At 45.4% G+C, this 12,925-nt stretch overlaps 1 protein-coding gene across 4 annotated transcripts in view; it reads right to left on the reverse strand.

Annotated features, from left to right (window-relative positions):
• The window catches only part of SH3PXD2A (SH3 and PX domains 2A), a 245,071-nt gene that overhangs the window by 68,642 nt on the left and 163,504 nt on the right, over window positions 1-12,925 (reverse strand). For 3 of the 4 annotated variants that reach the window (XM_050976023.1, XM_050976022.1, XM_050976024.1), the window contains one exon: window positions 1,580-1,711. In XM_050976023.1, coding sequence (XP_050831980.1) covers window positions 1,580-1,711 — 132 coding nt within the window. Of the gene's footprint in view, window positions 1-1,579; window positions 1,712-5,495; window positions 5,648-12,925 lie in introns of those variants that run through there. The other variant, XM_050976025.1, reaches the window with a different exon arrangement.

Raw genomic sequence — 12,925 nt, forward strand, 5'->3', positions numbered from 1 at the left:
CAGAGAGGCCACACTAAATGAAAACACAAAGGAGCTGTAACTGGAATTCAGACACTTCTTGTATTATTTAACAGCCCAATTAATTCCCTTGGCTCCAAAAGCCATTATCCAAGACAAGGATACCATGAATAGGAATGTAAGTTGCCACAATATAACCAGGCTTGCTCTGATGGCAGGGACACCCACTGCTGACAGTGAGAAGCCACAGGCTTGGAAGGGAGGATGCTCGTCCACTAGGCCAGACACAGTTCAAGATGTGAAGACATTTTTCCCTCTTCAATCAAAACTACTGCTGTTAAGGGGGCAGATGAGCAGTTTGGTTTCCATGAGCTCTGCAAGTGATACAGTCAGTACCCAGGAGATGAGTATTTCTGCCCACACTACCCAGTGCCTTTCCACACACAATCCTTTTGGACTCCACACAAAATCACCAGGCAGCAAATGAGTGTATCACTTTGAGCCAAACAAGCATGAGGCTCTCATACCACAGAGAAACTATCACTCCATTAAAAGAAGGGGAAAAAATACAGTGCATGCATCTCTATGGATAACCTGGCTCAAAGCTCTGGAAGTTGAATTTGACCCTCAGATCAGAGTGCCCCAGTGTCCCCTAGCTCTGCTGTGCCCAGCACACTCCAGAGCCTGCCTGTGTAGGCACCACAATGTGAGCCTTGGCTTGAACAGATCCAAGTATCAGCAATTCCTCTGGATGAGAACACACAAGTCACGAGTGGGCTGGAAACCAGTCCTGGACAACAGCTCTGGATTAATACACAGGGAGTGCTGGAGAGGAGGAGGGGGAGCTGCTGAAGACAGGCAGTTATTCAAACCAGCTGCTAAGCCACTCCAACCACTCACACGTACACAGTCTCCTGCATGTGTTCTGCCCAACTCAAAGCTACCAGGCATCCAAGAGTTAGAGTACAGAAAAGAAATCTCTACAAACATTTGCCAAAAATCTCATTTTCCAAATGCAAGCTGGTTATTCCATGCATGGCAGAAGGGGATTTCATCTTGCTTTTACATGACAGCCTCTGCCTCTTTGCCTCAAAATTCCCCAATTAACACTTCTGCAAGAAGTTTTGAAACTGTGCATGGCCACGTATTTATCTACGCACATTCTCTCCCCTCCCTACTGAGCTCTGGGCCACGGGCTAAGCTGTCAAGCCAAGTTTCATCCCAAGCAATTTTTAAACACTCATCCTATAAATCCTCTGCAAAGGGAGTTAGTAATGGAAATACTGACAGAAAGTTGAAGAGACAGCAGGGCAACTATAGCAGCCTACTATACATCAGCTTCATTAGCTGCAGATCCTTCTCTCCGTCACCTTCGTTTTCCATTAGCGTACCTTGGCTAATTAACACACAAAACCTACGAAACATTCTTACAGTAGAAGGCAACATTTGGCCCCCAGCCCAAATCAACATCGAAAAACTTCAACATCCTCTGCCAGACATAGTAACTGTACCAGATGGAGCAAATGCACAGCTAACAAGTAGTGATGAGGAAACTGAAAGCAGAGGAACAAATGCAAAAATCAGACCATTAGAAGAGGGAAAAGCCGCAAATATAACTTACCGCTTTCATTTTTCTCTATGACATCCACGACCTCTCCAGCCTGGAGGCTAATCTCAGAGTTCTCCTGCTTCTCATAGTTGGACACCACCACATATTGCTCCAGGATCATGGGTTCAGAGCTAGCATCAGCACCTGGGGAAGGGAAAAAGCAAGCCGTAAGCCAGCTTCCAGCCATGGCTCCTTGAGAGCGACCTCCGTCCATCCGATTCACAACAGGCCAACTTGTCACCAGAGCCAAGCGAATCAGCAAACAACCCTGGCTCGCAGCATATCCCCAAATGGCTGGCCATATAGAAACAGCCTCCTCTGGCCCACAACCCAGCAGCACAGAGGGACATTGGAGAGAAGAAGAAGAAAAAAGGGGAGGAAAAAAAAATATAAAAAGGAGCCAAAAAAGTGAATTAGTTGCACAGTTTCATGATGGGTTCTGAAAATAAACCTCTTCCCAACATGGTTTCCACAATCCTTGCTCCCATTCAGAGAAAAAAATCCTGGGCAGAAGCAGTATAAATCCACAGCTGAGCCATCCCCCCAGTAAACCCAAAGAAGAAACAGCTCTCCCCTTGGCGGCTCAGCTCCTTCTCCACTCTAAAGGCTTGAGCTGAAAGTCAAGAGGGGGCTGTAGATGCCAATCATATTCGTCTGCACTGCAGCCCTTAAATAGAAACACATGAGCGGGGCTGAAAGAGAGGGAGGTGGGGTGGAGGGAGCGAGGGGAGGGCGGGGAAGAGTGTTTACTTGAAACAGAAGAAGAAAAAAAGTTATAGCGCCAGATCGCTGCTCAAACACGGCCACCCCCCTGCCCCCCGCCTGCCCCGCGGTTCCGCATTCCCCCGGCGGGACGGGGCTCGGCTCCCCCTCTCCATCGCCCTTCTGGAGCCCTCGGAGCCGACCCCCAGTTGTTTGATTTCTCTTCGGAGCAAGGGCTTTTGCTGTCACAGCCATTCATGAATGAGAGCAGGCGCTCACGCCAACAGGGGCCACGAAAGGTGCAAAATCACGCTCTCCTCTCCCTCCCTTCCCCCACACCGCTGCTCTTTTTATTATTTTATTTCTGAGTTTTTCACCCCCAGACCGAAATCGTGCATTTCGAGGCGGAGCCACGAGGCAGGCACAGCACAGGGCCAGATGTGGAGGGAGCCCTTGGGCTGCTGCATCTCGGCTCTGCCGTGCAGCACAAACAGACCCTGCACTCCCAAAGCCAGGCACAGACCGGCTCTGCTCGGCCTAGAAACCGCCCTGAAAAGTCATGAGAAGCTCCCGGTTTAGGTCTTCACTTTGTAAGAGCCAACATGCCTTAATGCAAAATTACTTTTACAGTTTTTCTCAATTACAGCCGTTTGGGACACTGGCATTATTAACATTTTACATTTAAGAGGCGGTTCCCGTTGCTCTGGATTAAGATGCCGACTGAAAGGGAGGACAGAAGCAGACACACAACTTGCTGAATGCCCCATTTTACACAACAGGGACACAGCCAGGAGCAGACTTTGGGTTTTCCCAAATTTCTGATGACAAATTGGCTACAAGAGACGGGAAGGAAGCAGCATGGTCTGAAACTGTCCACCAGAAAAGTCAAGGGAATGACAGCCAAGCACAGGATGCTGGGTGCTGTATTTCCCAAGTCAGCATGTTCATATGTGTTTGGACTGGAGATGCAAAGTGATTCTACAGACAAGTAATTAGCATCCTTGCCAAGAAAGAGGTAAAGAATGCATCAGCCATTAAAACAGCATCCTGTGAAATGAAAATCCTAGAAAAAAAAGCAATTAATTCAACTGTTTCCTGAAAGGAAACGCTATCACAATGCCTCCCCTTAGACCAGGTTTAAGAAATCCAGAAAATTAGAAGACTTCCTTGCTCCCTCAGCATGCCTCTGCCTCTCCTCAAATTACGTAAGTTAATTTTCTTTAAAGAGGAGTCATCTCCTCTAGAAGCTTGTGTTTAAGAGATTTAGCTTTTCTATAGATTGTTGAACCACAGCCAGTAGCAGGAATAGGAGGAGATGACCATGAACTGACAACATGGAAATTTATAATACAAATTTTCACCATAGCTATCCATTCCAAATAAGCATCATGTTTCTCTTCATGATCAATCAACCTGGCTCGTGCACTCTGGTTTAAACCAGTGCTAGCTGGGCTATCTAGAGTACAATGAGATGCTTTCCCCTGTTTTCACACTGTTTCCTACACAGTCTTTTCTCCAGTCCAGAATCCAGCAGCGTTATAATCTTCCTTCAACCTGCTTAGCCAAGTAATACCTACAACCCCTACTTTGTTTTAGTCTTGAGATAAATAGAAGTTTTTTAACTAGAAACAAAAGCTGTCATGGACTTATGTCTATGCACGTGCACCAGCAGAGGATTCAGTGTGTAGAAAGGCAAGAGGGACCAAACAGTGCCAAGGGGAGCAGGGGACATGCAGGAAGCTAACTGCTAAACCAACAACTCAAATGCCTTCTTTCCTCCAACCTACTAGGCAGTTTTCATGGACTGGAGTAGGGAAAAAAAAAAAAATCCAAAAGACTGCATTGACTTGCTGGCAGGAGCAGTGTTCATGTGATGCATGTGTCCCTGCTGGGAACAAAGAGAGGACCAGGCTGGAGTGCAGGCTGGCAAACACCCCACCAGCAGCCACAGAGGCCACACCACGGACTGTATGCCAGGGGAATGCCCTTGCCAGGAAACACGGAGAATCAGCACTTCAATGCTTAAAAAAAAAAAAAAAAAGCACTTAAAACAGTTTGGCAAGATAGGTTATATCTGCATTCTCATATCTGAAACCCAGCAGAGTTTCTCAGGGCTTCTCTGCCCTGCCTTGGATAAGGTAGTCACTGCAGGAGGATCTCCCTGTCACTACAGTGGCTGGAGGAACACATACAATTAGGAGATTGTTTTAACAGACGCTTGTATAACTGCTACAGGGCTCCTATTAAGACAAAAAAAAAAAAATAGGGTGATAAATTCCTTGTTCTAGGAAGTAACCAAGGTCAAACAAACTTGTTCATTTACAGCTGCAGCAGATCATGCCTAGAGGATATCCCCCTTTGAAGCGTGGGGTCCCTGTGGCTCCTGGAGCGATGGTCACCCAAGATTAGGTACTGCACAATGGGCAAGATTTCAGTAAGAGCAAAGAAAGGAAGAAGAGAAGGAGGAAAAGACAGAGGAACAGCTCCTTCCAGTAACCAAAAGCCTTAACCATTTTCTGGGCAGCCTGGTTTGGGTTGTTACTACATTCCCTTCAGGCACAGTCAGTAGAGTAAGGGACTCTAATCCTCCTCAGCCTTCCATCCCCCACAAGCTTTAGATGAATTACTGCTCAGTGACACTCAGGATGCCCACAACATTGCTGCTACACTATGTCAGACTCTCCAAAGGGGATTCAAAAGAACAAGACAGGCAACACCACAGGCAGCCCAGCACCAATTACACCCACTGCCCTGGGCGCTTCCGCATCCCTGCCAATTAGTCCAGGTCTAATTTGTAACACAGGACACAGCATGCATTGAAGAGTAACAGCCTGCTCAGTGTGAGCACACCAGGGGACAGGGATGCAGCGTGGCACAAGTTCCCCAGCAAGCTCACATGCAGCTGCAATGCCACCCTGACACAACAGCCCTACTTTTTAAAAAGCGTCTTCAGCCCGGGCAGGAGAAATGGAGAGCAGAGGATAGGATAACATTGATGTGCCAGGTAGAGGTCCCCCCTCCTCTCCCTCCAAAAAAGCAGAATTAGTGTTTTGGTTAAGCTCCAAATTGCAGCCCTCCCCAGAGCAGAGCACAGATTGCTGGCTGAAATAAGAGTTTGCTTGCCTCTCCATTTCTTTTTGCCTCGAGTCCGTTTCCTGGTTAAAGTCTTGAGGATACCCCTCCTCCTCTCCATAGGGCTCCACTTTACAATCCTCCCGCTCCTCACCTCAGCACTTCTCTTCCTGGGGCAGAGCAGAAATGTCATTGGAGCTTGTCCATGCCCCTCACAGCTGGCACTATTAAGTGACAACAGTTGCACCCTGTCCCCCTCACCAGGCAGTGAGGAGGGAGCATCATTCCTCCTGCTGCACTCGGAGACCAGCAACTACTGTGAAAGCCTCCTAAATAAGAGCGCAGAACATCCGTTCCAGCATCATCCTCCTCCTCCTGTGTTGCAACAGCTAAGACCTATGATGGTTTTGCAATAGCCAAAAATGAAAACCACCAACTGGACTCCAAAAATAAAATCATCTGGATATGGGAATGTGAGACTCCTGATCTTTGCCAGATTACTCTGCTGTTATCGGGCTATAAACATGTCTGCTCTTTTAATCCATACAGTGCACAGGTTTTTATATTGCTCTTTCATGATTATCAATCAAATGTTTACAGATTAAGACTAAATGAATTAGTACTGGGCTGGTCAATGAAGTCCTGCAGAAGCAGCCAAAACCACAGAAACGGCCAGTGAAGGCCATGAGGGTGAGTCACAGCCGAGGAACCAGCTGGCAGGTAGTGCAGCCCTTCCGACACGGGCACAGCTGCTGGGGACACGTGCAGAGCCTGCACGCTGGGCTGTCTGGCACACATGGCCCCCAGTGTCCTGGCATTCCAGAAAATAATGGCAGAGCTCTGCACTTTTCCACACACAGGGAGGAGTAACTGTGGTAGCTTGGATGTAGAGCTGCGGTTTCTTGTTAAAGCCAGTTCTTGAAGGGTAAGCTTTTATGTATCTCTGGAAAACTCCTTTTGGGGAAGGATGAAGGGAAAAAAAAAAAAAAAGCCCAGAATAGCAGCAAGCCTACTTAAAATCCTCAGATCAGTCTAACCCCTTACAGCAATCATACATCTAGGTCTAAACACATTGGAATTCCTTCCCCTAAAAACTTCACCTCTTTTCTTTCTTATCAGAAGGACCACATGACTATAATAAATGAACATTAAAATTGCATGCTTTCTTTAAGCCTTTTCCCTGTGATTCATCCTGAACTGTGTAAAGATAGAGAGCTTAGGTCTGTATAAAAATTGGGTTAAGTGTGTATTGCACACAAAGATAAAACAGACTTTGCCATGTAATGCATGTAAGAGTACACAAAAGTTCATCACATCACAGCAGTGTTGGAAAAGCAGTTCTTAAAATAACCAGTTCCTAGAGTAAACAGTGAGATGAGACTAATGAAGCCTGCTACAAATCTCTATGGGGACAACATGGATTCAGTGTTTCCCAGTCTAGGACCTCTCTGGCAGCTGTGATTGATGTACTGGAAGTTTCTCCCCGAGTGAGCATCCATCCAGCCATCCACCTTCCTTGCTCATGTGCTCTGCAAGCCTTTCAGGACATGGGGCAATAGCAGCCAAGGCTCTAGCCCTTCTTGCTATCTTTTTGGCTAAACATGCCAAGATCTGGTTTAGATGGTAACTCCATGCACTAAGTCTCTCCTAACCTCCTGCCTTGCTGCTACAGACAGCTATAGGGGGCCCACACCAACAGACACACTGCCACCAAGAAGAGACTATGATCAGCAATCATAGCAGGAAAAAATTAACTGCATGCCTGGACTCATTCCCCACCGTAAGACACAAATAGTTCTTTCTGTCACTTCCAGGAACCAAGATCTGGGTGAGCCTTCAGGAGTCTGGGACAAGTGGCAGCTTTAGCGGTAGACTGTGGCTTCCAGCCCTGGAGTGTGTGTGACACACAGCTAAAACCAGCAGCAAACACAGCCCCCACGGGCAGCGCCTCAGGAATGAGCCTGGCCCATGGTAAATGGCAGGAGCTCTCTCAAGCAGCTGCTCCAGTTCAGTTCTTCCCTCTTTACAGCCCTCAGCAGCATTTCCAACAAAATCCTGACCAACAGAAAAATTCAGTGCTGACCTTTGCCAAGTGGAGCCTATTGGTCTCGGGATTTTTATTTTTTTATTTTTGATCTGCTAGGTTTTAAAATAGAGCCAAGAAAAATTAGAGGCAGGAGGGTGAAAGTAAAAAGTTGAGTCCTCTTTCCACTCCTTCTTGGAAAGTTGGCTCTCTGAACAGTGATTCCAACCAACTAGGTTACAGGTAGCAACAGTTAAGAATACTTAAGTAGCATTTTGCACACAAATCTGTTAAACTGCTTGGAGATTTTCACACAGCTGCCAAACTGGGTCTTCCACCAGGCTGAAGTCACCAATATACTCTGGCATTCGTCCTAGTCCTGCTCAGTGGTGCAACACATTCCCATCCCTCCACAAGGCCCAAAGCAGAGCAGCCAGGGATTTTAACAGCAGTCAGGGTGACCAAACTGGAGTCCCACTACAGCATCTCCCAGGGTGTGGCTGTGGCACCCCTCTATTTCCAAAGTACAAAATGAAACCAATTTAATGTCTTGGTTAGAGTCTCCACTTCATGGAGCAGGTTCATAACCTCAGCTAGAGCTTGGGCAGCATGAAACTGGCTTCTGTTCTCACATCCAAGCCACGGCCTAGCTAGGACATATAAATGTACTATGTAGGTAAAGATCACACCCAAATTCAAGTCTGATCTACTAGCTTGACACATCAGGATACAGATATGGCAGATCTGGACTGAAGAACAGCTGGTTTGGAAACTGGGGGTTCATTTGGATGAGAAACTGAAAGGCCACATGAACTAGAACAGCCTGGGCAGCTAAGAACTTGCCAAATGTGCATAAGACTTTTGAGCAGCACTGTGTATCAACATCCACCTTCTCGAGCACCATGCAATGCAATTAATCACTTATATTTGCATTCTCATCATGCACTATTTTTTTTTTTTGGCAAATTTAGCAGCATGCATTTAGCTAAAAGCAGTAAGCAGAAGGAAAAAATTGTATCTATTAAAGACTTTGCTTCCTTGCCTTTTGATAAGGCTAACAACCTTGGCATTCAGTTTTCCATTTCATGTATCACAATATGAAACAGTCCCAACAGATCTATTGAGTCAAAGAAACCCAACCTCACCCCCCAGCCAGGTAATCTGAGGGGTTCTTGTCATTTTCCCTGAGGGACACCACCTCTTCTGTCTCCTCCTTAATATGTTTCTCTCCTGCTCAGTCTCATTCTGTTTTTCTGTCTCAACTCCCCCATGACCTATGAAGCAGCAGGCTCCTGTGACTGAATACTTCAGATATTTCTGCACTTTTATATCCAGTTACCACCCTCAAATTGGACCATTTCTGCAAATATGAGGCAGAACCCCCCAAGAAAATATTCAACTTCTGTCAAGAATAGCGTTTCTGGAATCACAGCAGTCTTGCTCACAAAAAAATTCAGACAAGCAAGCACTCATCCATCAAGGATGGTGGGATTTTGTTCACATACTTTCAACAGGGCATGAACTTGAATATTTACCAAATCTGGTATGAAAATCAGCAGGAGTGTTTCCATCTTTCCTTGCCCCAGGACCTGTATGTAGTCTTAACTGCTTGAGTGACCAGCCCAGCGTCCTGTACAGACACAGGATCTATCACTTGTGATCTCTCCTTCTAAGTCTGAAGGAGAAGAGCATTCTTCTGTGATATTCCATGTCAAGTGACAAATGTTTGCAGAAGAAATCCACTGGTTACACAGCAGAAGTCCTGATTCCTTATAGTATAAAGCTTAGTTTTTGCCTTGTATGGAACTATTGCTCCCAAGCCCCTGACACCTCCCCTAGAAACTGTTCCCCTGCTTCCTCCTTCTTCTTGACTCGTTGCAACAAGGAGGCTGATGCTCCCTTGAAAATTTTGCATCTTTATCAGAGTTTCAGCTTTTCCATGTGAAACCACTTCTATTTACTGGGGAAATGCAAAGAGCATTTCAGAAGGATAAGGAGCTCACAGTCATGTTTCTCTGCCTCATCCTGACCCACAAAGTTTCTCTCACATGGAATAGTGAGAGCACAGCTGTGCAGGTACACTCAGCTGTGGCCAGACTCAACCCACCACAAAAGGGGAAGCTGCCTTGGACTGAGGCTTTGAGTTGGGCAAGAGAAACAAACCCTGCAAACTACTAACCCCTGCTAGCAGCAACATCAAGGTGAGGCAGTCATCAGAAAAACAAAGCTCTTCCTTACCAGAAATCATGCATCATGAAAAACCAATACACAAGCAGACACAGATCCTGGGTATCAACTGTCAGAGGTTCACAACTCAATTCACAACTCATTCAAAAGACAGCTCCAAACCCACACACAGCTTGAACTAGAGAATTCTGGTTTTAATAGCATGCAGAACACCAAGACACAAGAATTTACCTGGAGTGACACTCTTTTTTGGAGTCTCAGACAAACTGGACATCCAAACTTGAAATCCAATCATAGGGCAGCCATGAAAAAAGAAAGTAATTAGAGACACAAGAAAACAGTCAAAACCAGTCATATCAGAAAGTCTGAGAGTTAATAATGACAGCTTTGAAAGAGACAAAGTTTTTCTTAAGAGTAGTGTTGGCATGATGGGGACTCAGAGGAAGGTCAAGTCATAAGATACACCCAGTTAATTTTTATGTTTTAATGGATTTGCAGAACTTATGAAACTGATCACTGTAGGTGATCCAATTTTGAGCTCTAAGAAAAAGATATGCCCTGAGCTTATTCCCAATAGCTCAGAAGACACATACCAAGAGATAGTTTGACTTATTAAGCCTCAGACCTGCAAAACTGTTTATCTTTGCAGCTGATAATCATACCCAAAAGACACATAGAGAACTGAGATTGAGCTTAGCAAACACATGTAAGTTTCTACAAGCATCTTCTTACTCTGAAATTGCATTAAGGAAAATACCAATAGATGAATAATGCTCCATAGAAAAGAGTACAAAGCTCCAATAAAGGTACATTCTGAGTATAACTAGAAAATCCATTTTTTTAACCAATGAATGAGACAGAGATCAGGTTAAGGAGAAAGCTGATAGTTGCTGCCAACAAGGTCAAAAGGATCCCTCCCCCTCTGTGAAATGAGGTGGAAATACTTGGCTTGGGAATTTGGGAATAATCTTCAAATGTTAAGTGTTAATTTTTTCTTGAATACACTGGAAGTATGTTTTGAAAGGTAACAGATTTTCCCCCATTTCTAAATAATAAACATTCCGCTTCTGTGGGATGAAGGGGCAGAAGGGCAGCTCTTACTCTCTCCTTGCCTGGGAGAAGAGACATCTAGAAAGAGATGTTTATATGACAATCTAAGAATTTCCTAAATTCTGACAACCCCAAACTGCAATTTGAAAAGCCTGTTTGCAACAGGGACCCCGTTGGACCCAGCAGTTAACAGCAGAGAAGATGCACCCATCAGCCAACTGGAGAGAAAAGCAGGCTGTACTGGTGGCCTTGTCTATTTGTTACTGTCTTTTGAATTGCAGAGTACCTCCAAGACAGTAAAAAGATGAACAGATAGTAATGTAACCGATTCACAGTACATATGTAACTGAGGAATTGCTAGCATGGTACAAATGTTAAGAAACAGCTTTCAAACTTTCCTGATGGAAACCAGAGGTCCAAGAAACACACTGCTATTTTCTTAGCACTAAGGGAATGCTGAGGTTCTGAAATCCTTTCTTTAAATTAGGGACACAATTTTCATTGTGTAGTTGCACTGCAATTCAAATGGATTCGGTACTTTGACTACTTTGCAGTAAACTCTCTATAGTGGCAGCTTGGAGAAAATTTGAAGTCTTTCAGCCCTCTGACTCCCAAGCCCATGTGCTGCACTGTCACAACACACTACAAAATACACAGTGGTAAATAACAATAATTTACTTTGGACTGCTATTTAAGAAAAAATGAAAAAGGCTTCGCACTGGTGGAGTGCAACAGGAAATAATCTGGCAGAGTGACTTGTGCTGTAGCTCATGGAGGAATATACAGCATGTTTCTGTTACAGACTCGGGGCACGCACGGGAAGGGGTGTGAAGGAGCTGTTGTCAGCAACTTGTCTATTAGCTTTTGAATAGACTTCCACTCCCTTCCGAGCACGAGCATGAACTTCAGTCAGCTGTCAGATCTTTTTCCAGACAGAAGAACCTGAATATGACAATGATAAATCAAGCAGATGATGTATTGCAGAGTAACTGAGAACGTTTCAAAGTTTGCCCCCACCCAAGCTTCAGCAAAAGACAAAAACATCCAAATTTAGAGGAAATACACTGCACTTAACACAAGTTTAGGGCTACTCTGGGTCCATCTACCCAAGAAGAGAGAGAGTTTAAACCTAGATCAACAGTAGCCATATCGACAGACACCCATGTGAGCTCTCACCATAAATAAAGCAATTCTGTTAGCAATTATCAATTGCTCAAAAAAACTTCTTTTTAAACAAAGTATTTTTTCCTCCATGTCAAAACTATTGGCTTAAGCCAGAAAAGAAGGGCAATATAAGTATTAACTGGTAAACAATCCCACAGGTCACCAGTGTGGGCTTCCCAGCCTAAAAGCAGCAGCACTTCTGAGCTGCCCCAGCCTGACAGCAGCTAGAAGTGGATGAGGTTGCTTCTGAAGCAGAAGACAGCCAGCATATTTCAGCTGCTCCTGCACATCTGCTTAGCATTAAACTTCCTTCTTGGGGATTTTTTTTTTTTTTTTTTATTCCAAGACGTTTAAGCTCTAATTGCTACCAGCTTTTAAGAGTCCCCCCTACAAATAATAAAAATATCAGACATTAGTGATAGATTCCACTTCACAGAGAGCTCAAACGAAGAGCCGCGGCGGGAGCCAGCGTACGGGGAGGAGGTCAGAGGCCTCAGAAACATGCTGTGCCTGAGCCAACAAAACACAAGCTTTGAACAGCCCCAGGTTTCCCCTTTAGGACAGGGTTTTACTGGAATTGTGCAAGAGGCTTGGACCTGGTTTCCAATGGGATTGGTAACAGTAAACGAACAAACCTTTGCTTCCTGCCACTCCTCTCCCCCACTGCCACACGGCTGAACACTGGCTGGTCTCAGATCCCTTGGAAGTGCAGGGGGGGAAATCTCAGGATCTGGAAGGAAAATTAAAGTTGCCTGCTCAAAGCAGGCCACTCCTAGGGCAATGGCATCCCAATTCTGCTCTTAACACCAGTCCCCACGGTGCATGCTGCCGGCTTCAATTGGAGCCAGAACAAACTCCTCCTACCAGAATTATTTTTAAAAGCTCAAAAGGAACATGAATCCATAAATTACAGCTAAGTCACGAGGCCGAGGCAGTTGTGAAGAGCACAGAGGAGGCTTTCCTTCAGAGCCACGCTGCACAGAAATAGCAGCACAGCAGGCACGTCCCTGGAAGTGGCTGCTGAACCCCATCCCATCGCTTTCAAGCTGCCACGATGGAGTTGGGCAGCCCTCCCACGGGTCAAGGGGGTTCCTCAGGTGTGAAAGAAAAGGAAGGAGTTGAAGGGCAAAAAGCTTTGAAGAAAAAATTAAGCTGGTTGC

Source organism: Serinus canaria, chromosome 6 (assembly GCF_022539315.1).
Source record: "Serinus canaria isolate serCan28SL12 chromosome 6, serCan2020, whole genome shotgun sequence".
NCBI lineage: Eukaryota > Metazoa > Chordata > Aves > Passeriformes > Fringillidae > Serinus > Serinus canaria.